The 26,299-nt window shown below is 33.0% G+C and overlaps 1 protein-coding gene across 9 annotated transcripts in view; it reads right to left on the bottom strand.

Moving 5' to 3' along the window:
- Positions 1–26,299, bottom strand: part of LOC145247308 (uncharacterized) — a 537,232-nt gene that overhangs the window by 3,240 nt on the left and 507,693 nt on the right. For all 9 annotated transcript variants that reach the window (XM_080108929.1, XM_080108932.1, XM_080108933.1 and 6 more), the window contains 5 exons: positions 21,437–22,243; positions 13,201–13,278; positions 10,221–10,348; positions 8,731–8,878; positions 6,502–6,714 (listed from right to left, as the gene is read on the bottom strand). In XM_080108929.1, the coding sequence (XP_079965055.1) occupies positions 6,502–6,714; positions 8,731–8,878; positions 10,221–10,348; positions 13,201–13,278; positions 21,437–22,243 (1,374 nt within the window). The remainder of the gene's footprint in view (positions 1–6,501; positions 6,715–8,730; positions 8,879–10,220; positions 10,349–13,200; positions 13,279–21,436; positions 22,244–26,299) is intronic.

Below are 26,299 nucleotides of genomic sequence, written 5' to 3'. Positions count from 1 at the left end.
ACAGGAAGTGAGGTCAAATGTGTCAAAGTACAGTAAAACCAAGAGATATCAGTTAACATATCACATGGCATCATGGATATCAAGATTAACAGAGAAATGACCATTTCAAATCAGTCTGTTTATGGAATGTGCATGGGACACATCACCAATAACACTAATAATTGAAAGGAAAACTTTGGTAATCACCAAGAGTGAAATGTACCTCCCAGATTTGTTTGCTATGTCCACCTGTTTATCCTTAATAAGATAATTGATTAGTTAATAGAATACTAGTCTTGCCTTTACTAAAATCTGTGATTGTTGTCTTCATTATTTAAAGACTATGTAAAGATAACTATTAGTGATGGGACGATTCCAATATTTTTCCCAATTCCGAGGCAATTACCGATTTCGATTCTTTATAAATCTCAAATTATTTAACTAAAAGATTGTTATTTTATCCGATTTTCGTAAATACTCATGTTAAATATGCAGATATTTTCCTAAACATCAAAATACAATTGTGAAGAGTGATCTATCGAATTTAGCTTAACTATTATTTTAAAATCAATAAATATTTATTATTTTATCATTATTACCAGCAATGAAAGATTTTGCTTTAAACAAAATCAAATAAAAAAGACAATTAAAAGAATCGTTTTGGCATTGGAAAATGGACATTAATTTTTCTGATTCCGATACCCCCCCCCCCCACAAAAAAAAACTTCCGATTAATCAAAATCGAAAGTTTTTTTTTGGGGGGGGGGGGTAGTAACTATTTTTGGTATGAAACATTTAGATGAGGACTTTTTTTTTTATTTATGAAGAAAATTTGGATTCATTTCGATACCTGATTTTTAGAATTTGATACTGTTTTATATTAGTTACATCTGGAATACGATGTAAAATTCTGTAATAATAAATATGAAATCTGCATGAATAAAAAAATATTTATGAATTTAAAAATTTTATTATGAAACAACTTTAATATATAAATGCACGTGCATAGAGGAACACTTAAAGTCAACTTATGCCTGCCATGTTCCATATAAAACAACAGCCCACAAAAAAATGAAACCATTTGTCTCCCCTCCCCCTCACACCACTCTGCAACTTTGCATCTCAGAGGAGATGAACTTAAAAAGGGGGAGACAGACACACACAGTCATAGTAAATTTTATAAAGAATCCAGCTTGAAGAATCATCACCAATTCTGCCTAAGGTTGTTTGAAACAGATTTAAAAAAAAAAAAAAAAATTTTTAAATACTTCATTCTGCATCGGAAGAAAAGAGAAAACAAAAATTATACAGTAGGATATAAATTATTATTTGCATTGCAAGAAGAGATACAGTCACCAAGTGAAATGCAGAGTATTGTTGTGACATCTGGGTTGGGCTGGTGAATAAGATTCAAAAGAAAAAGAGGCTCCTACATAATATGCCCAGTATTGTCTTTCAAAGAAGGATTCTTTGGTAAAAGATATCATGATAAGCATCCGTAGCATTGGACTGTTCATATCTGTAGCAATGTAGAATTAGGAATTGAAGTAGCTTACCTCTGAATTGATGTGATGTGATGTGATCATGTAACTTCTACATTGAATTGATGTTATGTGATGTGATCATGTGACTTCTACAATGCTGTAAAGTTTACAAAGATCAAAGACCATGAAATATTGAACGTCTCTCTTGTTGGTATTTTGTTTTATCAAATATTTATTATTGTTTATTAAAGATATCATGATAAGCATCCGTAGCATTGGACTGTTCATATCTGTAGCAATGTAGAATTAGGAATTGAAGTAGCTTACCTCTGAATTAATGGAAGCTTACATATTATGCGACTTCTACAATGCTGTAAAGTTTACAAAGATCAAAGACCATGAAATATTGAACGTCTCTCTTGTTGGTATTTCGTTTTACTTGTTGCGTTATTACAACTACAAGCATACAAAATCTGAAGTGAGATATACATGGCAAAGAAGACAGAAAAAAAGTCTTTCTCTTCGGTAAATAAACCGATTAAGTTTAGATGTCTTTTTGGAAGCTCTGTATTCATACGCCCTTCTGTGGAACGGAAAACTTTACAATGCTTTAAAAGAATAAACATGAGCCATTAAGCAACAATGTTGTTGATATCTTTTTTATCGGCTACTTGATACAGGACCAAAGAAAAATACGGAAATATCTGCTGCTGTATGTTCATTAGAACAACGATAACTTTACAACAGTGGAAATGAAGAGAAAGTAAAAAAAGGGACATCACTACCCGTTGAGGCAACTACTTACATATCAATAAGATACAACTGTAAAAATGGGGCAATGGCTCCCAGTAGGACTAATGCGGAACAGTGTTTGTCAGTCCACCCTGTCAGCAGGCTTATTACTTTTCTGGCCTACAGATCATTTCATGGTTCTTGCCCCACCACAATGCTTAAATACCACTGTGTTGTGGTTGAACAGATCAAACCCGCGGCGATATACATTCACATTAGATCCTCTGCATAGTCACACCGGTGTTTGTTCAGAGATGTACTGGCGATCTCCTTTCACATTGTGTTCTGAAGTCCTGAACGTGCTGCCTCAGAATTGTGTGAATGAACATGCATTATTGTCACATTCTCGGAGTTCTGTATTGGCTAACTATTGTGATATTCTTAAGTTTCATGCATTCCTTAATTAACTTAGTAGCCTCTATTGCTAACGGCTTTATAACCATCTATTATATAAATCTCACCTGTCTGTTTAAATGTATTATGTATGTATGTTTGTATGAATACATGTTTGTATGAATGTATGTGTGCCTAAAACTTTCGACAGAGGCAACACATTTTCACAAGATCAGTATCGTTTTGAAGCGCGACCCTTCAGACGACAAATATAAAAAAATTGGGTAAAAGCGTTAATTCCTTCACCCTCAACTAGGCACTTTTCTACAAAGAGGGGTCGATTTCTTTCATTATTTTGACTGCCTGTGCAGTGGGTGCATCAATAAGACCGTTTTTTTTTTTTTCACCTCCTTTTCCTCTGGCGTGTTACGGATTTACTACTCCTAATTTTTATTTTTATTTAATTTTTTTTTTTCTTTGCTCAACCAGCACTCTTACACACACCTCCACTTTCTTTTCTGCTTTCGTGTCACGGGTTCGAGCCTGCCTTCCTACTATATATATATATATATATTTTTTTTTTTTCTCAACACACTCCTACAAACACCTGGGCAACGCCGGGCACCCAGGCTAGTGACTTAATAAAGGAAAAAAAAACAATTCTGAATCTGTGATAGGGTTATGATTTATCTTTTATATATGAGAATGGTTGGAGCATCTGAGTGGAAAAAAAAAAAAAAAAAAAAAAATGATAGGAAAGAACCAACAGATTCTGTACAATTCATGCAAAATTTACTTACCAAAATTTACCATGAATAAAGATCCATGTCTAACGTTGGATCAATATAATCCTGATAGATTTAAAACAAAAAAAACAAATCCGGATAAATTTCAAAGAATAGTTGCTAATTGGTCCCCTTTTTTATTTCTTAAAAAAAAAAAAAATTGTCTTTTTTTACTTCAGCTTTCTGTTTAACAGATGTCATACTGGCGTATGGTCAGTAATAGTCTATTCTGGTTAATGTTTTCAGTTTAATTTTAAAACGTTACATAAAAAAAAAAAATAGTTTGAATGATTCTTTTTTGGAATAATTTTATTTTTAATAAAATGTTATAATACAAAATATATATTTTTAGTCTTTACTTTAGCCTGTTTCTTTTTTCTACAATGGTTTCACATAATAAAAAATATTTTAAACGTTTACATAAAAAATAGTTTTTTATTTTTAAATGTTTTGTAAATCATGAAAAATATATTTGATAAATAATTTCCCCTCAAAAAATTGATTGCAGATGACTAGGAGTTAAAAAAAAAAACTAGAATTCTGAATACCGATTCAATAGAATACTTGTAATATAAAATATTTTAGCAAAAAAGAAAAAAAAATGAGGAAAAAGAAAAAAAAATGAGGAAAAAGAAAAAAAAATGAGGAAAAAGAAAAAAAACTGAGGTAAAAGAAAAAAAACTGAGGAAAAAGAAAAAAAACTGAGGAAAAAGAAAAAAAAAATGAGGAAAAAGAAAAAAAAATGAGGAAAAAGAAAAAAAAATGAGGAAAAAGAAAAATTAACATTTTTAATTTTTAAATTATAAAGAGAACTACAAATCATTAGGTACACATCAATCAGAAGGGATTTTACTTCGGTGTACACCGACATGATTGGTAAGTTTTTTGAACTGAACTAGTTCATGTTGTCTGGTACTAACGAAGGAAGGTAACTAAGATTTCAACAACAACAAAAAGAATATATATATATTTCTTTTTCATAATATGAAATTCAGAAAAAAAAAAATATTTTCCCCCACTCACAATACAATTATTCACTCGGTTCTGCATATATATATATATATATATATATATATATATATATATATAAATATTTCATATATATTTTTTCATTATTTAAAGAAAAAATATGTATTATGAAATAAAGAAAAAAAAATGTAAAACTGGAAGCGAAGAATTACATAAGATTTTTTTTCTGAATTTCATAAAGGTCAGAGGTCACATAGACCAGCGCAGTGAAAATAACACTCAAGATGAGAACAGTAGTCTGAATAATCCAAATAAAATACTCTTTAGTTGTTATATGTAATTATTTAATCCTTTTCAATTTATTTATTTCCTATATACATATATTCCAGTGTTTAATATGACAATCAGTTGTGAAATTGATGGCATAACTTCAGGATTATGTTCTATATGTGTACATAGGTCTGGAAGCATTTTGTTTGGGTTATGGTATATCAACTTTTTTATTTATTTAATACAAAATCTGGTAATTTTGGAAAAAGTTTTTATGCTTCAATTTTTATTTTAAATTATTCATGGTGTTTGGTTTGGTGGTTTTGTTTTTCAACATATCAACCCTTTTCGGGTTATCTAATGCTCACTCTGGCAATCTGGTAAAGTTGTTTATATCTTCAAAAATTCATGCTATTTATTTTGGTTGTTTTGTAGAGAAAAATTGTTTGGTCTTTTTTTTTCAGTTTTGTAGAACAGGATTGAGTTTTTCAAAATGAAAGAACAAAGCAATAACATGAATATTTGGTGCATTGAAGTTAGGAAGCCAATATTTTCAGACAGCCTTATCTGGTAATACCAGCAATAAAAATTTGGTTTCTAAGTTAGTGGTTGTTTTGTTTTTCAGCATATCAACCCTGTTTGGGTTATTTAATGCTGAATCCAGTTATTTTGGAAACAGTATTCGATGTTGCATTCAGTTATTTTGTAGAAAGTTTTTTTATTCTTCAAGTTCTTTGTATCTTCAATCGCTAGTTTGTAGTGTTTGGTTTGGTTGTTTTATAGTGGATTTTTATCGTTTTTGTTCCCTGCTCTGCAGAACATGAATGAGTTTTGTAATGAGAGAGGGAAAAGGGTTACAGTATAAATGTTTGGTACATTTCAAGTTAGGAAACCAGTCAGGAAGTGGGGGAAGATAAAAATAGAAAGGGGAAATGGGAAGAAGGAAAGGGGGGGGGTTGTTTTTGTTTTTGGTTTTGCAGAACATAATTAAACATACTAAATTCCTGATTCCAATTCTTTGTAAATCTCTAAATATTTAACTATAAAATTGTTATTTTGTCCCGATTACTGTAAAAACACATCTTAAATATGCATATACTTTCTCAAACGTAAAAACACATTTGTGAGGAGGTGATCGAGAGATTTTATTCTTACTGGAAGTTTAAATCAATAAATATTTATTATTTTATTATTACTACAAGCAGTGGACGATGTCGCTTTAACCAAATCAAATAAAAAAGATAACTTAAGGAATTGGTATTGGCATCAAAAAATAGGCTCAAATTTTTCCGATTCCAATTAATCACCTCAACACTAATTATTATGCACTAATTTGGAAAGTAAATGCTGATTAATTTCATAAGGAATCTATCATATAAAAGAGTGTTGTGCATAAGTGCAACTAAAGAGGAATAGGCTGGACAGAGAAGAATGCTGGTTAGCACTGCAAGTTCTTGTAGAAAATTAAGAAATGAGGCCCATCAATAGTCAGTCATTTCTTTTTTTTTTTTTGGTAGAGATGTTTGTCAAGTTGTTTATATCTTAAATTATTTATAGTGTTTGGTTTGTTTGTTTTTTTTTTCATGGCATGTCAACCTTTTTCGGTTTAATTAAATGTCAATTCTGGTAATTTTGAAAAAAAAAAATTCTGCTTCAAGTTTATATTTTAAATTATTTATTCATGGGGTTTGGTTTGGTTGTTTTGTAGTATATCAACTCTTTTTGGTTTATTTAATGCCAAATATAGTAATTTGGGAAAAAAGTTTATATGCTTCAAGTTTATATATATATATATATATACACACACATATATTACATATCTAACACATTTCTCTCAACAGAATTTTAAAGAAAAAAAAAGTGAAAAATAGGAAAGTTCATCATTTCACCTCTTGAACTGCTTTCTTAAGATGGATGGCTTGTAGAGTATCATGGCCAGTCATCTGGTGTCGTAGTTCGTTGACCTCTCTTGAGATATCTTTCCATCCAGGATGGTGACAAATGGGGAGAGATGGTGCCGGATCATGATCAGGAGTCGATGATTCGACAATGTCATTGTTGATGTGAAGCACATACAATTGCTCTTTAAGTACTTCTACCATCTAAAAGACAAAAACAGGGAAAAAAAAAACAGGAAAGACTTTTAATGTGAGAAATTAGAATGAAATGAAAGAAAAATTGACAGAATTAAAAAAAAGTTTATCAAATTTATTTTGTTGTCAATATCTTCCCTCCTACAAATTTAATATTTGATTCTGGTTCGTCAGTATTTTTTTTCTTTTTTTGTAGATCCTTGCAACATATCTTTCAAATATAATTCAATTTAATTCCTTTCAGAAAAAAACTTTCTCCAGTTCAGAATTATTTTCCAATGGACGCCTTCATAAAAAGGAACATAACCGAGTTCATCCATACAGAGTTATCTTCCTTTAATTGAGAAAAATTAAAGTTTTTTTTTTTTTTTTTTTTTATCAAAGAAAATCAAAAACAACTTGCAAGTAAATACACTACCGGTGGAAACAGCCAATAATAATAGTAATAATTTTCTTCCTAAAAAATCGATATTTGATTCTAGTTAGCCAGTTTTTCTTCTGGATAATTGCAGCATGTTGTTAAGAATAAAATGAGATTCAATTTAATTTCTTCCAAAAAATTTATCTAACATAAAATCAGTCTTTTTCTCAATCTTTGTTATCAACAGCTTTCTTCCTACATAATCAATATTCTGGTTAAACAATTTTTCTTGTAGATCATTGTAAGTTGTCAAAATGAATAAAATGTAATTCGATTTAATTCCTTCCAGAAAATACTTTAACTGGGTTAGAATTGTATTATTTGGATTGTTCTCTTCTTGAATGTTATTTCAAATGTTTTGACCAATGTAACCTCTGGCCTTCCTCAAGTGTATCTTCTTGAACTTAGAAATTTTTCTGTCAAATTTTAAAAAACTGCAGGAACCTGTGATGTAACAGATAAAGTACTAGGTAAAATTCAATTAAAGGTTCAATTGTCAGGGTGGGCGATACTAGCCACACAAGAGTATATTACTTAAGACTTCTAGCCAGTCATGGCTGACAGAACAAGAGCATGCTATGTCCATGAATTAAATAAAGGGTCCCAGAGTTTGTGAGAAAGATTTTAAAGTTTAGCAAGATACACCTGAAGAAGGTGAAAAGTTACATAGGCTGAAACGTAGTGAAAATATCACTCAAGATGAGAACAGTAGTTTGAATAATCCAAATAAATACATGATGGACATTATCTTTAAAATAATAAATACATGGTTTTGTTCCTTTTATTACAGAGTTACTTCGGTTGGATTCGAAAAAATGTTGTTCAAAATAACTAAATAATCAACTGTTGATTCCAAGTTTTATCTAATATGCCAGGTTGAGTTACAATACAAAGTTATTTGGGTCTGATTGACAAAAACATTTTGCCCCAAATAACTATATCAACTTCTGAAAGTTTTATCTTACATGCAAATCCAACAGCTACATGACACATAACTAGACGAAGTAATAGCATGCATGATCATTTGAAGGAGTATTGTTGCCACTTATGAGTTGGAGTATCTACCACTAGTCTCTCACTCTTATAGTCCAAAAAAGAGTCTCAAATAGGTCCTGCACTATCGACCAGGCGCCAACTTTTGTCCCATCATAACGATGTCGCATGTCTGTGCTTCCTTTACAAATGCTTTAACAGAATGTGCTTCGATGACATACATACCTCCGACTAACCTGACAAGCAGCAAAATCCCACCCCTTTACTGTTAAGGTTCCTAGATGCCAGAAAGCCTTTTATTCTAATAATTAGACTGCTTAACTTTGGAATCCTCCTCCCTTGTTTCCTGCTTCCCTGACTATACTTACATGCAAAATTTTAAATGTAATGTGAACAAGAATCCTGTGGCTCAACTCATCTCAGTTCCCTGTTAGGCATGATCCCAAATAGTAGCCCCTTGTGTTTCAATTGTGTCTTGTTTGGTGTGAAAAAAAGAAAAAGAAAAAAAAACGGCACCTATGCTATATATATATATAAAAAAAGAAAGATTTCTCACTTGGCTAAGCTGGGTCATTCAACGAGCAATAAAAAAGAAAGAAAAGTCTACTTACTGTTTGGATAACATCAAGAGTTGTTAAGGTGCTCAATTCACATTCTCCCCTTCGAATGATTCGTTGTCGGTCAGCTAACAGTCTTTCAAGGTGTACGACTTCCAAACTGATATCTGTCCATAACTCGTACAACTCATCCATTAATAGACTGGAAATAAAGTTAATTCATTTGTTTAAAATTAAAAATTTAAATATTTAGATAAATGAAGATGGGTCACATTTTTATAAAACCAAATAACAATGTATTTTTTTTTTATTATAAATAAATTTCAAAGCTAAGGGTTTTATTTTTTTGTTGTTTGGTTATTATATTTTACATCATATCAACCCAATTTCATGTTATTTGATGTCTAATCTGATCATTTGTGTAAATGCTTTTATTCTTCAAGTTCTTTATATTGTAAACACCACTTTAAGTTCTAACAGCACATTCATTTATGGATATAATCCTATCATTTTGGTAAAAGGTTCTTATGTCTCTCCAGTTTTCACATCTGCAAACATTTATTAGTGCTGTATGGTTTGGTGGTTTTATTTTATGGCATTTCAACCCCCCTTTTCATGTTATTTAATGTCTAATCTAACCATTTTGGTAAAGGTCTTTATGTCTCCATTTTATTTTCAAATATTTATTAGTGCTGTTTGGCTTGGTTATAATGCTTTATGCCATATCAAGCATTTTCATGTTATTTAATGCCTAATCTAACCATTTTTTGTTTTGTAGAACATGATTAGGTTTTGCAAAGGGAAAGGAAAAAAAATAACACGAATGTTGGTGCATTTGATTTACGAAACTAATATCTTCAGAGAGCCTAACTTGGTAACATAAATGAGTAAAATGTTTTTTTTTTTTTTTTTTTGGTTTTGACTTTCCACATCATGATTGAATTTTTTAACTTGAAAGGAACCAAACAGCTTGATCTGGTAGCAGCAGGTAAGCTTTGGACATTTTGTTCAAAGCAAGACTTTCCTCTTCAATTTACTGCTATTACAGCACAACATACATCAAATGTTGTGACGCATTTTTTTTAAAAAAGTCTGGTTGTGTATCGTTCCCCAAGTTCAACAAAGTTCACCTGAAGACTGTCTGTGCAACTCTATTTTGCAAGCCTGCTTTTCAGCTGACTATAATATTGTCATCTTCAAGTCTAATGCAAACAAGTTCTTGTTGAGCCATGTCTTTAAATAATCAAATTATACCCAAATTTAAACCACTAACGATTACTACACTGTTGTCCTGGTGACCACCATACACTCATTAACCTTTTTCTTCAAGTAACACCCTTGTAAAAAAAAGAAAAAAAAAATGACGGTCAAAAGTTACATTGCTCGAAATGTTATGAGAACAAGACAAGATGAGATGCAAACAATAGTCCAAATGATCCAAATTATCAATCCTTATCTCAAAAATTCAGAGACACTAGAAATGACTAAATAACTATGATAACCATAATCTGATGAAATTCAAAAGACCTTGCTTATAAACTTACGTATCTTCATCAGACAGCAGCCCTCCTGTCCGATTAAACTCTCTAAGAAAGGCGCTCTCCATTACTTGGAGATCAGTTTTGTATCGCTGAACTGCATACTGCATTAGTTGGTTCTCTTCTTGTAGATGCTAAAAAGGAAATAAATAGAATATATAAAAGTGTGTCACCAGTTCTTGGGTGTCTGTATATGTGCATGTGTTTGCTGCTTGCTTCTATGCGACATGTCTATATATATATATATATATATATATATATATATATATCATATATGAGATAAGTCACAGATTAGAAATCAAGTGAATAAGTCACAGATTAGAAATCAAGTGAATAAGTCATAGATTAGAAATCAAGTGAATTGTCCTATTAAATATTACAGTGAGGTAATAATTTCAGGACGATCCTAGCCAAAAAAGGTAAAGCTCAATACATAAAAATAGAGCCAAATATACACAGGCGGCAAAAAGAAAGTCCGCACTTGTAATTTTTTCAAAAACTGCAAATTTAAGCTAAATTTAATGTAACTGTTTAAAAATACTATACCTCATTTGATTGACCTATTATTCTTCTATAATTTTATATGTTCATATTTGACTTTTAATTGAAATATTCTAGTGTTCATGTCAATTTAAAAAAATAACTTCAAATTGTGGAAGCAAAAAGAAAAAATTCTTCTTGCCGGCACTGTAAGTGTAATGATTAAAGTTAAAGTCTCTAGATTAAAATATATATAAAATATATTCAAGTTAAGAATTGTCGTTTGAAACAAGAAGCTTCTCCATATATTCCTTGTTTCAAACATTAAATTCTTAACTTGAATATATTTTTATGTATATTTTAATCTACAGAATTTAACTTTAATTATTACACGTATGTATACCATATATATACACATACATACATATATATATATATATATATATATATATCACTTTTGAAATTGCTATTATAGATTAGGTACAATATGATAATCAATAGAGAATTAGTTCTATAATAATAAATACAAAATCTTCACAAATTAAAATCTCATATATATACTAGCAGGAGTGCCTAGTACGGCACAATCATATTGACACACCGGTTCTCACCAGATCACTGAAGTTAAGCAACATTAAGTCTAGCCAATACCAGATGGGTGACCATTTGGGAAGGCTAGGCACTATATGTTCCTTCTGGGAAGGTTGCACGTGGGGCAAACACCCTCCCCTCCAAAGAAAGAACTCCTCGCTATGAAAGGATCTACAAAATTGTAAATCGCCTATGGCCATCCAGGGACTCTAGGCTATGGATGGATGGAAGAGTGCCTAGCATTGCCTGGCCATAAAATATGCTTAAATATGAGATTTTAATTTATGAAGATTTCATATTTATTAATATAGATTAAATTCTCTATTGATTAATTCATATTATACTGTACTCAATATATAGTCATGATTTCAAGAGTAAAAAAAAAATAAAATATGATTTGAGTGCCATCAGTTAGGATCGAAACTGAAACCAAATTGATAAGGATTGTTAAAAAATTATGGCAATCATTAAAAAAAGAAAGAAAAGAAAAAAGAAAAGGACAGAAAAAAGAGAAAGGTAAAAAACAGAAAGGGGGATAGAGGAAAGAGCAGATAAGAAATATGAAAAAAAAATATATTTAAAAGGGTAATGTATATATGATGAGAAGAATAGAAATAGTATTCGGACGAGATAGATAAAAAAATTTAAAAAAAAAAAAATGGAACAAACGTGTAACTTGCTTTACAGCCTTTGAGATTTGAAAAAAAAAATCACTTGACCGCCAGTTGAGTGTGAGGGAAAATTTACTCGCCCCAAAACATTTTTACTCGTCCGATTTATATCTTTGTTTCAGTCAATAATAGTAAATAATTTTACAACAAATCAAGAAATTATTATAATCATCTTTGATATAATTTCGAAGAGTTTAAATCATTATAAGTACACGTTTTGTCAATTTGAAAAAAAAATACATAGACAAAAAGTGAAAGAAAGAAAACAAAATCAACGCATCGATTTTTTAAAAATTTGGTTGAAAATGTACATTACAGATAGCCAGAATTACAAAAATCCTCTTTCTTTAAAAATCCACACATGTATAAAAAAAAAAATAAAAAAATATGGTAGGCGGAGATTTCAGGCCACGGAGATCTCGTACCAGGAGAATAAAGAAGGAAAAAAAACTTTAATTGAATGATTTTTCGGCCAACACATTTTTTCAACACCCATGGATGTTGAAAAGACTAAACCGTAGGTGTTGAAAAAATGTGTTGGCCGAAAAATCATTCAATTAAAGTTTTTTTTCTTCTTTGTTCTTAAAAAAAATAACAAACTATTCTTCCGATACCCAAATTATGTCATAAAATTTCATACAAAAATTAAAATATCTAGCCTAAACAATGGGTGTTGAAAAAAAAAGTGTTACGAAATCTCCGGATATTCACGATTGTGGACTGAAATCTCCTGGTACGAGATCTTCACAAGCAAACATCATGCGATGTCTCTCTTTGTAATCTGACAATGTTGAACTAGTTTTTATTTAGTTTGTATGGGTGCTTTTATTGTGCTTTTATATGGCACAATCACATTGACACGCCAGTTTTCGCCAGATCACCGAAGTGAAGCAACGTTGAGCCTGGCCAGTACTAGATAGGTGACTATTTGGGAAGGTGAGGTGCTGTATGTACAGAGAGGTAAAATACCAGGTTGAGAAACTGGCGTTGTCTATCCTTCTCTTTAGGGTAAATGGGACTCTCTTAAACGTGGTAGGCACTTTATCTAGTGATGACGTCACGATAAAAAATACCCTTGATAGCCCTGGCGAAACATCAAGTATTCAGCTACTGACAAGATTAGAATTACACTACAAACTCGTATAGTGAGTTCAATCTCGGCTACAGCCGCGCTGGATGGATAGATGTGTGCTTGATTATTTTTTTTATAAAGAAAATCATGTATCATACTAAGAACCACTTACTTCATCAATGTGCCGTTCACACCAGATATCAACTTGAAAACGTGGACTGTACAAAGGAATGGTATTTCTCATGAGACACTAAAAATAAGAAAACAAATAAAAATAAATTTTCGAAAACTTTTTTTTAAACAAAATAAAATTAAAATATTTTCTTTAAAAAATCAATTAAAATAATTTTTTTTTTTTTTTCAGTAATGGTGCAACAAATAAAGGTCTTAATTTAAAATCTGTGCTAAGTGACAATCCTGTCGAGATCAAAGGTTCAATCCTTACTAAAGGCGATAACAGCTAAGCATAACTTAACACTTCTATGCAGCCAGACTGACAGAATGAAAACAATCTACCCCTGTGGAATTAAGAATTCAGTTCAAAATTCTCCACAGAGTTCAAAAAATCTTTTATGTTGAATTTGAAAATATATACTAAATCTCGAACTGAACCTTTTATATTATCTATGGGGTAGATTGTTTTCGTTCTGTCAGCCAGTAAATAATTTTTTAATTTTATTTGTAGTTAATATTATAATATAGAGAGAGATTTGAGCCATCAACCCCCAAAAGACTTACTTAGAACTTATTGCTATGCAATTCTATTATCCATTGCAATATGGGTCCGTAGTTGACAGAATGAGAACAAATTCCAAAGTTGGACAAAAAAAGTTCCTAAATTTGAACAAAAGCGCCTGTAGAAGTTTGGAGGTTACATCGGCCGAAACGTTGTGAAACCAAACAATCAAAATGAGAAAGTTTAAATAATCAAAGATTGTTATGAGTATTTGTAGGGATGGTAGCGTTGTGACAAGATAAGTATGAGCACGTCACGAAATAAAAATAATGATGTATAAAACAAATGCACTTGTGCAGTTTATGGACCATGCTATTTTTTTTTTTTTTTTTTTGATAGGATTTTTAAGTTAAATTCATTTTTTTACGGCATCTTGCTAATCACATTTTTAGTTAAAGGTACAGAATAGTTAACAAACCTACTCCTCCCCATGTTAAGAATGGCCTTCTAAATAATGAAAAAAAAAATGTCTTTTTTGACTCGCGTTCACCCCTAACAAGCCATATCGCCACTTGAATGTAAGGGGCTACTATTTGGGACCATGCCTAAGAAAGATAAACAAGATGTTGGTTTACATTACATTTAAACTTCTGCATATCAGTACAGTCAGGGAAGCAGGTACCAGGAAAGAAATTCCAAAGTCTAGCTGTTTGAGGGAAGAAACTATTACAATAGAAAGCTTTCTGGCATTTAGGGACCTCAACAGTGAAGGGGTGAGATTTTGTTGCTAAGCAGGTTTATCAGGGATATGTACGTTGAGGGGGCATAAGTGCGACGAGTTCAGAGCACATTGCATTAAAATATTTGTAAAACGGGCACAGAGATGCAAGATTGTGATGATGGGACAGTGGCTGGAGGTTAGTTGACAGATAATGTTTAATCCTTATAACTAAGAACAACATAACTAATTAACACCTCCACTCAGACATGACCAACAGAATGAGAATAATCTAGCCCTATGAATGAAATAAATGGGTCAGTATATATTTCAATACAGATTTCCAAGTTATTTTTTACTAGTAGACTAACAGAGAGACCTGACGTTGCCCGGGATTAAATGACAATCGACAACTGTTTCACTCTCCCATACTTTTATTGCCATTGAAATTGATCATTTTTCAATCAAATCGATTGATTGCCTGCTCAGGTCAGGGACTCATCGCTGTGTACCGGGAAGAAGTTTCAAATGCCGCCTCCTCACACTGAATTAGTTTAGATTGCACTGTAGAGAACCTTTTATTGATTTCATAAAATTATGTTAACAATGGTTTGAATTAAAGTTCAAAATACAAAATTCAAGTATCATGCTTCAATTGTTTTCAAAAGAAACATATCAAATGCATCTGTTGATTTTAGATGCAGAGTCCTTTTGTTTGTGCAGTGATAAAACTTCTTGAATGATATTGTAATGTTAGGCGTTAACGTTTCAGTCAATGTAATCTCCAACCTTCTTCAGGTACATCTTATGGAATTCTTGAATCTTTCTGTTGACCTCTGGAATCTGCATAGAATTTCAAACGGATGTAGCATGCTCTTGTTTCATTAATAATGACCGTGTAGAAGTTTTAAGTAATTCACATTTGTATTTTGAGTGTCGCCCGCACTGTGGATTGAACCTTCAACCTTCAGAAGGTCACTTAGAACTGAATTTTTACTTTGTACTTTTACCATTAAGCCAGGAGTCCTTGCTCAAGAGGGAAACAGTTATCCAAATAATCTTGCAAGCCTATGTTTGTTTTATCATTATTTCCATGGCAGGTGCTCGTCTGAATTCCAATCTCTGGTCCCTCCTCGCCAATCTTTTACAAAAAACACCCGTCTAGCTGAATCCACTGTCAAAAACTTTCCCCACTCTTTATCTATACCTAAATCAAAACGTAGATTCCATGAACAAAGCTTCTTTCTTAGAACTGCACGCCTGTGGAACTCTGTTTCGTCTGCCTGCTTCCCTCCTGACTACAACTTGGATGTCTTCAAGACCAATATAAAGAAATTCCTGATGAACCCCCCCCTTAAGTAGACACTTTAAATATCCACACTAACGTACTGTACTTACAATAACCCTTATCCCTGAGTGGCTTCCGGGCCTTGATAAGTGGTGACCACCTTGTAAAAAAAAAAATTTTTTTTTTAAATCTATAATATAAATCTCAATTGTCAGTTCATGTGAATGTATGTATGTATTTCAAAAACTTTCGGCAGACACGATGGATCCTGATGAGATTTGTATCGTTTGAATCTTGACGTCTTGGACGACAAATACCAAAAACTTGGCCAAAAACATTAATTCCTTCATCCTCAACTGACCAGTTTTCTACAACAAGGGGGTCAGTTTTTGCGTCGCCATTTTTGTAAGTCATCAGATCGGTTGGATTTCCTACACTTAATTTCAACGTTTGGAATTTTCAATCGGGCGATGGAGACATTGGCTAAGATGTTGGGTTCTTTTTATTAACCTTTTTTTCTCCTTCACATTACGAGTTTGAGCCTGCCTGCTACCACTATTTTTTTTTTTTTTAAGAACAGCTCTTTTCACTCGAGCTGCCTACCGTTGTTTTGATTCCCCCCTCCCTACTACCACTTTTTCCCCCCCCCCCCAGGTTCCTTACTACACCACTGCAACACCGGGCATCCCCGCAAGTACAAAATAAATTTGTATCAAAATTACCAAAATAGTAATGTTTGTTTATATAAATAAATGAGAATGGTCTTGTTTTGTGTTCACAACAAAGTTATATACCAGATATTTATTATTTTTAAATTGTTGTCTGGTTGTAAAATATGCTAAAATATGATATTTTAATTTATCCAGATTTCATATATATTAAAAAGTCAATTCTCTATCGATTATTTCATATGATATTGTACCCAATATATAGTCGTTATTTCAAAAGTAAAAAAGAAAAAAAAATTATGACTTGGGTGTCATCAGCTAAAAGCGAAAGCAAAATTTGTAGTGTTCTAACCCGAGAGGTTACGGTGTGAGCCTTCGTCAGTTGGATGAGAAACAGCTAAAAATAACCTAACATTAATGTACAAATGCATATTTGCACAAGTGTAGAAGAGCAGTTTAAGTCAACTTACGCTTGCCAAATTCTAATTTCCTTCAATTTTGACGTGTAAGCAACTATTCTAATCCGGTAAACACCCACAAAAAATACAATCATTTGACTTGCCTCACGCTGCTCTGCGATTTTCTGTCTTGGAAGAGATGCAGTTAAAAAAAAAAAAAAAATGGAGACAGACAGACATAACGAGTTTTATATATTGGTTGGTTGTTTTTGTCTTACGGCATGTCAACCCTTTTCAGGTTATTTAATGCCAAATCCAAAGATTTTGAAGAAAAATTTTTTTAATAGAATATATTTGTTGTTTTCAAGTCGGTTTCTATTTAACCCATAGTTGGGACCCTATCAGGTACTACCACTCTGGGTCAGAGTGGACCTAGGAGCAATGGTAATTAAAGGGTGGCTCCACACTCCCCAATGTCCGCAAGCTGAGGCCTCACCACTAGATATAGTTTAAGGTCATATCCAGGACCACGAGTTTTATAAATGAGATTGATGTGTCAAGCATTTCAAGAAGAGAACATTACATGTGTGCACGTATATATTTGGTTGGCATGCATACTTAATCATTTTCTCTCCCCTCCTTCTTGACTCAGACAGTGACCTTGCTTAAGCAAAAGGTCAGCCGTTTGCAAATGGTAGAGAAAGGGAGTTAAGTATGCAATTCCTTAAACCTCAGAAATATTTCTTTTGTAAAAAGTAACATTTTAGTTTATTTTTCTTCTTTTTACTTACCTGTCTCAACACGTTGTTTCTTTTGACTATGCAATTTATCTATTGTTCATTTTTCTGTTTCAACCTTCATGCAGGATTAACATTTTCTTTTTCTCTCCATTGTCATTTCAACAAGCCTTCAAGATATTGCAATGCAGTTATGCACAAAAAGTGTTTAATTCCATTTTTTTTTTTTTAATTTTTATTTATTTTTAGAAATTTTTTTCTATTTTTTAAAACCTGTTTATTAAAAACCCGACAGCGTTTATCCTTTGCAAAATGTTAGTAATTGGTTAGAACTTTCAAAACACTATTCCCTTCTTAGAAGTTATATTCACAACATTTCGGATGATGTAACGTCCAAACTTCTTCAAGTGCATCTTTTCAAACTTGGGAAATTTTTTTGTCAAATTCTGAAACCTATGCAGAATTTTTAACTAAACTCTTCATCTAATCCACACGAGTAGATTATTCTCGTTCTTTCAGCCACGGTCCTAACAATTTAATAAACAAACTTCCACGAAAGACACTCGTCTAGCTGAAAACACTAATTTCTCCCACCATCTGTACCTAAACCTGTATGAGTATCTTGTGTAGGAGACGGGGAGTCTCGGCGTGGGCAACGAAGCGTTTCACTGAAGAACCACGGCAACACACAGCGAACCAACAAACAATGACAGCCACGGCGCGAAGGTAACTAACAAAGCTCAGCTGACTGCACGAATAGAAACGGAACCCAACGGTCACTGTACTGATCGCCACGAACGTCAGAACCCGACTGCCTCGCACCTCCAATGGACCGATTTTTATTCCTCAAGATGGCCTAGCTAATTTGCATCCCCTGCGAGATTCCGTCTCTAATAAAAGCAGGCAGGCGCCATCTTGAAACTCTTTCGTCCGCTGCCCCGACCACAGGATCAGCCACCACCCCACACGCCAGGCACACACGGACCCTCTTGCGCCAAGGGCTACGGTTAGTCTCACAAAACCCAAACATAAATTCCATGAAAAATAGCTTCTTTCTTAGAACTTCACACCTGTGGAACTCTTCCGTTTTCCTGCTTTCCAGCTAATTACAATATGGTCATCTTCAAGTCCAACATAAGCAAGTTCTTGATGAGCTGTCCTCTTAAGTAATCCAATTTACCAAATTTCCACAACTAACGATTACTACGATAGTGTCCCATTGACTACTGTACACTCATTAACCCTTATCCTCGAGTGGCCTCCAGGCCTTGATAAGTGGTGACTCCTATAAAAAAAAATGAATAAAATTTTTTTTTTTTTTTAAATACCCTAAAAACTGAAGGGAAATGTACAGACTCGAATTTCAATCATTTGTCATGTTCTAGCTGTCCCTTATTGATATTACAGGGCAGCCTGCTAGTATATATATATATATATATATATATATAAATAACCAAAATAATGAATGTATAAACTATGTGTGTATATTTTAGTTCTTATTTGTTGCTAATGCAGCAGTGGGTCGTCATCAGTGGGCTTTATTTTTTTTTCTACCAAAACGGTCATTAACAAAGTATTTTCTTAGAATGCTTAACATATTTCACTCTTTTTTAATGCTTAACATAGGTGACTACAATCTGATTGTGTTCAAGTCCAATGTAAACAAGTTTTTGATGAACCGGCCTGCTATGTAAACCAACTTACAAAAAATCCCACTACCTATGTTAAAAATGCTATAATCACATTGACTCTTGTATACCCATTAACCCTTATCCTCGAGTGCCCTCCGGGCCTTGATAAGTGGTGATTCCTGTGTAAAAAAATATTTCATACTGATAAAAATTATTGCACAATAAAGAATTAAATTAAAACACAAATCATTTTTCTAATTTCGAATTATTTAATCAAATAAAATTTCAACATTTTTTTTTTTATTTGATTACTAAATTTAAAAAGCTTCTTTTTTTTCACAGTATTTTAAAGTTAAATTTAGTTTTTTGTGTTTTTGTTTATAACATTGTTAGGCAATTTACTAGAATAGAAATTTAGTGATCCAAACATTTTTACTTTTTTTTTTTTTTTTACGAAATATAAAAAATAACTTTTTTTTTAATTAAATTATTTTTATTGTGCAATGATTTATATCAGTTTGAAATATGTTAATAATTATAAAAAAAAACAAACATTGTTAATGACCGTTTTGATAGAAAAAAAGTCCAAATATCAGTCCGCTGCCACCAATTAAGAATAGGGGACATGTGAGCGAGAAAAAGCAAAGTTCAGGGAGACATCTCGTACAGGAGAACCGAAAATTCATTAAAATAAAAATAAAACCTTAATCAACGCTAATACGACTCCTAAACAAATTTAAATGATTTCACTGATAGCATTAAAACACCTGAGTTTACTCAGTAAGTACAGCACACCATTGGTGGTAATCCTAGAAAATCCATGTGGTAGATTGTAATAGAACACTATGTCAAGAGGAATAATCTCAAATGTTTTCTATGAAGACATCAGATGCAAGTCCTACATGATAAGTAAATGTCATTTTATGTCAAAAAAGGTAAATAAAAATTGCTTAATCAGAGCTAATATATTTCTAAACACAGAAACGGATGGCGGAAAATTCTTGTGATCACTAATATTTGACCTCTAACTCCTCAGGTATTAAGATTTTCGACTACTACATGTGAAGCATAGTTTAAAGATTGTTAATGAGTAGACTTATAGAATTAAATAATCCTAAAATGTCTGTTAGAGTAATGTCCAGTATAAAGAGCCATTTGATTGTAGCATTTTTGTGATTCATAGCTCACATAAAAGCTATTATTGAAGCTGAAGAATACTTCTATATTTATACATATATCTATTTTCATAAAATAATCTTTATTTTGTGCCGTCTCTACAGTTTCAATAGTACAATAACTGAACATATTCTAAACTATTCCTTCATGCTTACCACTTAAAACAATTCCTAAAGCATGTTTTAATAAACTATGGCTATAAGTTATCTTATAAAATATCACGTTTATTCCAGAAAAACTATTTCTCTAAAACATGTAGTTCCACAAAGTGGTGGCAAAAACTTTCACTCTCTACCTATCAAGTTATCTCACTTCCCTCACATCACCATGTTCAATGCATAAAAGGAAATAATTATTTTTAGATGACCGTTGTTTCATTAGTTTATTAATAATAATTCCAACATACTCCACTATAAAAACCTTAATCAACGCTAATAGGACTCCTAAACAAAGTTAAATTTCACCGATAGCATTAAAACACCTGAATTTACTCAGTAAGTACAACATAATCAAGCAAAATTTCCACTTTTTTTTATCTGATTACTAAATAATAAAAAGTTGTTTTTTTTCATAGTATTTTCAAGTTAAATTCAGTTTTCACAATTGTTTAATGTTCCGTCTGCCTGCTTCCCTCCGGACTACAACTTGGACGTCTTCAAGTCTAATGGTAACAAATTCCTAATGAACCGCCCCCTTAAGTAAACACTCCATCAAATCTCCACACTAACGTAATGTACTTGCAATAACCCTTATCCCTGAGTGGCTTCCGGGCCTTGATAAGTGGTGATCACTGTGTAAAAAAAAAAAAAAAAAAAAACTCTTTAAAATTAGCAATCGAGTAAAAAAAAAAAAAAAAAAAAAAAAAAAAAAGGCATTTTTACTTTATTAAATAATTTTAATCTAATTATTTTTATCATGCAATAATTTATATCAGTGTGAAATATGTTAAAGATTAAAAAATAATGACTTTTGGTAAAAAAAAAAAAAAGTCCACTGATATCAGGCTGCTGTTACGAATTTGGAATAGGGCATGTAAATATGAAAGAGCAAAAGTACGATTAGGGAGACATCTTCTACAGGAGAACTGGAGATAGTGTTACATAAAAACACACTCACCTGAAAAGACACTTTCTGGTTTGTTAGCTTCAGTAGCTTTTTATATTCGCGGATTTGCTCTTTAGTGGTGAGCCGTGCAGGAGATTTCCTGGAGAGGTAATGTTCATGAAAGTCCAAAGAGAGTTGACCAGTGGTCAGTTTGCTTTTGGAAGAAGGCTTGCCACTGACTGCCATCATTTGCTTTAAATGAGAGAGCTCACCAAAATCCCCACACCTGGTGCTGTGGGCGTAATCTGTGCTGTCCGTTGCCTCCTGGCACACCTGGTCATACATGTGGACAGAGGATGCAGACTGACCACCGCTTACGCTCCACTTGCTGCTCTGGCCAGAGTCGTTATCACAGAACAAAACTTTACCGTTGTGGACATATAGGTTCAGGACGGACACCTCGTGTTTCGATGGCGAGAAACCACTGTCAAAGGATGTTAAATTTTTTATCTCTGCCAATGGGTCATCTGTTAGAGGGGGATAGTTTAAAATACCTGAGTGGATCACGATCGGATTGGACTTGGATAACTGGCCAAGCATGGGTGGTTTGTATCTTGGACCAGATGAGCACTGACACCAAACACAGTCATCTGTCTGTATTGTTTTATGATCAGTTTCTGTTCTGTCGGTAAGAAGTTCTTTGTCAGCTTGAGTCAGATGATCTGTTGTTGTTGATTTATCACAGACAGAGACTTGAGTAAAGTCTGGATCAAATGCATATGGGCTCTGATCACTCAGTTCTTTAATTGTTGTGTCAGAATTGATACTGAGTCTCTGCGAACGTCTTGGACTGATTGTGTCAAAGCTATCACAGCTGTCCTTGGAAGGAAATGAAAAAAAAATATCTTAAAATTTCATGGAACAAAAGCAAGGATCAAAAATATAGAAATATTCAACATCAAAAATTTTTTATAAAATTAGAAAAGGAAAAAATTTACTTTTATAGAAAAAATAGCAAGGATAAAAAATATAAAAATGTAAAAGATCAGAAAATCTATTAAAAATTATCTTAAAATTTCATAGAAAAAAAAAGCAAGGATAAAAATATAAAAATGTTAAAAATCAGAAAATCTAAAAAAAATTTAAAGAATTTTTTTTATTGACAATTGAACAATTCGAAATGTAAAAAGCAATGAATGGCAATTTCAAGATTATGAAGCTCACAGCACGAAAAGAGTTGCATTCAACATTTCTCTCCCTCACCATAAAGTCATGTTTTACATATTTTTTGCTTCCAATTACAATGAATTTGATTTATCACGTTTTACATTAGAGTTTTTCAATTATAATTCCTTTTGCAGCTAAAAAAAATCGATTAGAAAGTTTGTTTTTAGTCACGTGTAAGCGACTCTATAAGTCATTCCGTCGGCCAGTCTGTCCGTAACACTTTTGTGCTTGGCCTTTTTGGTTAAGATCAAAGGTCTGTTGTTAATGAAATATTTTAATTGTAATTTTTTTTCTTTAAACGGAATAAATTAAATATGAAGATCAAAGTGTAGTATCTGTTCCGGCAGATACTGCAAGCAAAGACCATTTGTGGGGGCAACCCCACATATAAGACCTTGGTCAATATATCAAATATTTAGGTTTTGAAACTCGGGCAAATTAAATAGACAGGCGACCCCCGTTGTTAACTCATACATATTATAATCTAGATGCGATATAAAAAGTTTAAAGCAGTTGTGAGCCAACCGATCGTTTCTCGGAAAAAAAGCCTTCCTCGGACATACACGAAAACACACACACACACAAACAATCATTTTCGCTTTTATATATATATAGACTAGAGGGGGGTACCCGGCGTTGCCTGGGTGTTTGAAGGTGTGGTTTTAGGTAAATCAAAACACCCGGGTGTTTGTGTCAGGGGAGGGGAGAGTAAAAAAGTTTTTAAGTTTTGGTAGGTAAGTATGGAAGATCGAACCATTGAGTCGAAGTTGGAAATTAAAGTGTGAAAAAAAAAAAAAGTGCAACGTTAACCACTGAGCCACCCCGAAATAGTAACGGAAACATGTTTGAATTTATTTAAGTATTAAAACTTGGCAGGTGCCCGTACTTAATGAGGTCAATTTTGACTGCGGGTCAGGATTTTATTTATTGCGGGGAGGATTTTTTATTTTTTTTTTGTCTCCCCAAGATTTTGTGGGAAAAAACCAGCTCCCCATAAAAAGGGGATTGCCCAAATTGAATAGCAATTGTCTGATATAAGGAGAAATTCCACATTGATCAAAGCTGACTGCTTTTGGACGTTTCCGGTGATCGCGACCGGAAAAATGCCGCTAGAATTAGTTTCGCTTTTATTATATGAAAATGCACATGAAAAATGTTGAATATTTATCTTTTCAAAGTCGAGCAAATTAAATAGACAGTCGACCCGCGTTGTTAACTCATAGATATTATCATTTAGACGTGATATAAAAAGTTAAGTGAGTCGACTGATCACTTCTCAGAAAAAAGCCTTTCTCGGACATACACAAAAAGTGAAAATACATATACACACACATTTTCGCTTTTCTACACATAGATAAGGTAAAGCCAGGGCAGGTGGACCTCCTATGATAGCCAGACAGCAACAAGGTTAACTCATGGAGTACTGTTACCACATCTGAGGGAAACTGTTCAGAACACCCTTTTATGCCTTGACAGTGTACAAAACCAACTTCGAAATCTAGTAGGCAATGTTCATTTCTCCTACTTATTACCTCTTTCTCACAGAAGAGATGTTATGGGTCTGTTTCTGTTCTATCGTTATTTTTATGGCAGGTGCTAGACTGAGATTCAATCTATGGTCCACCTCTGTAAAATATTCACAACAAACCCTCGTCTATCTACAACCACTGTCAACAATTTCTCCTACTCTCTATGTCTAAAACTAAACAAATTTCATGAACTAAATTTATTTCTTAGAATTGCCTGCCTGTGAAACTTAATATTGCAGGGCTGCTTTCCTACCGACTATAACATGGTCATTTTCAAGTCCAATGTAAACAAGTTCTTTTTCAAACGTCCTTTTAAATAATCAAATTCCATCCAATTTCCACCACTACTGATCATAATGCTGCTATCGCACTGACCACCTGGCATTCATTATCTATTACCCTTCAGGTCCTGATAAGTAGTGACCTCCTCCCTATAAAAAAAAAAAAAAAAATCCTGCTACAACTGAAGAAAACTGAATAAAGTTCTCAGCCTTCTACACAATATGAACCAAACTAAAATTAGAGCAAAACTTAAAAATCTTTTTTTTTCTTCTTTTATGGAAATCGCTCAAAACAAGGCATGAAGCCACTTAATGTAAGGAGCTAAAAAATAATACCACTTCAAGGCTAAAAACTAACCAACAATAAGTGTTATACAGGTAGATTCCAATCTAGAATACAGCAATTCTTCCCCCTTTGTCAGAGACGTTGCTCATATAAGATGAGGACCGAAGGACGAAATAAGGAAAGCTAGAATTATGAAGCTTTCAAAAGTAAACACAACGTCCAAGAGTTTTTTTTTTTTTTCGTTTACTTGCCTCTTCACGAGGGCAGGGTTAGACACAAGGTCGATTTTTAATGTGGGGGGAAAACCAGCTCCCCAAAAGGGGGCACTCTGGTTAGTAACAAAATTAAAAAATGTGTCAGCCATAAAGGATTTCTCCTCCATTAACTGAGACCAAAAACAGTGTAGTGCAACATTAGAACTGATACTACACTTTGATCTTGATCCAAAGGTCAAGAAGTATTTATTTGCTTCCCCACCGAGCAAATTAGGCACAAGGCCGTTTTTTAATGTGGAGAGTGAGGGAGGAGGGAGGGAAAAGGGGACCAGCTCCCGAGAGGTGGGAAATGGGAGCTGGTTAAAGGTCAGGCATGTGGGGTTGCCCCCACATCTGGTCTTTGCTAGTCATAGCTAGTCATAGCTTGCAGTATCTGTCGGAACAGATGGTATTTATTTGCTCCCCCACCGAGCAAATTAGGCACAAGGCCGATTTTTAATGTGAGGAGTGAAGGGAGGGGGAAGGGAAAAAGGGGACCAGCTCCCAGGAGGTGGGAAATGGGAGCTGGTTAATGGTCAGGCATGTGGGGTTGCCCCCACATCTGGTCTTTGCTAGTCATAGCTAGTCATAGCTTGCAGTATCTGTCGGAACAGATACTACACTTTGATCCCGGCCCGAAGGCCAAGAAACAAATAAAGCAACCCATTTTTCTATTTATTTTCAAGGTCGAAGATTTATTCTTCATATTTGTGACTTACCATTCACAAAAGATCACATTACTTCAATTTTTTTTTATTTTTCCAGAACACTACGTCATGCAGTCATGACCAGAGACAATGCTGTGTAGGTAGAAACTGGTAATAAACAGATACACAAAGGGATCAGTTCCAGCCAACCGGATATCTATATATTAATACAATAGCATGCGTGTTATTTACATCTTACATCTTTTTTCTTCTGAGTGACTGGTCATTTAATTGTTATGACCTTTCATTTCTTGTAATAAATAATTTTACCAAGAATTTTTCATAAGTTTTGGTTTCGATTCAACTTGATGCACCCAAGTCATATGGATATATTTTTTTTACTTTTGAAATCGCAACTTTATAATATATAAGAATCAATAGAAAATTGACTCTATAATAATATATACGAAATCTGCATAAATTATAATATCATATTTAAGCGTACTTTTATGACCAGGCTATGCTGGGCGTCCCTGCTAGCTTAGATAAATACTTTTGCAGTTTTAACAAAAGAGCTACAATAATATCAGTCTCCATTTACGCTGAACATCCACAGAAAGCCAACATCAATATATTAAATATGAATGAGGCTGCTGTGGAATTTTCACAGGCCCCGCTAGTGTTCCTACTTGTTCTACACCAATAATGTTT

This window comes from Euprymna scolopes, chromosome 25 (assembly GCF_053919585.1).
Source record: "Euprymna scolopes isolate OS-2025 chromosome 25, ASM5391958v1, whole genome shotgun sequence".
Taxonomy (NCBI): domain Eukaryota; kingdom Metazoa; phylum Mollusca; class Cephalopoda; order Sepiida; family Sepiolidae; genus Euprymna; species Euprymna scolopes.
The sequence above is the reverse complement of the archived record's forward strand: the minus strand, read 5'-3'. Positions and strand labels throughout refer to the sequence as shown.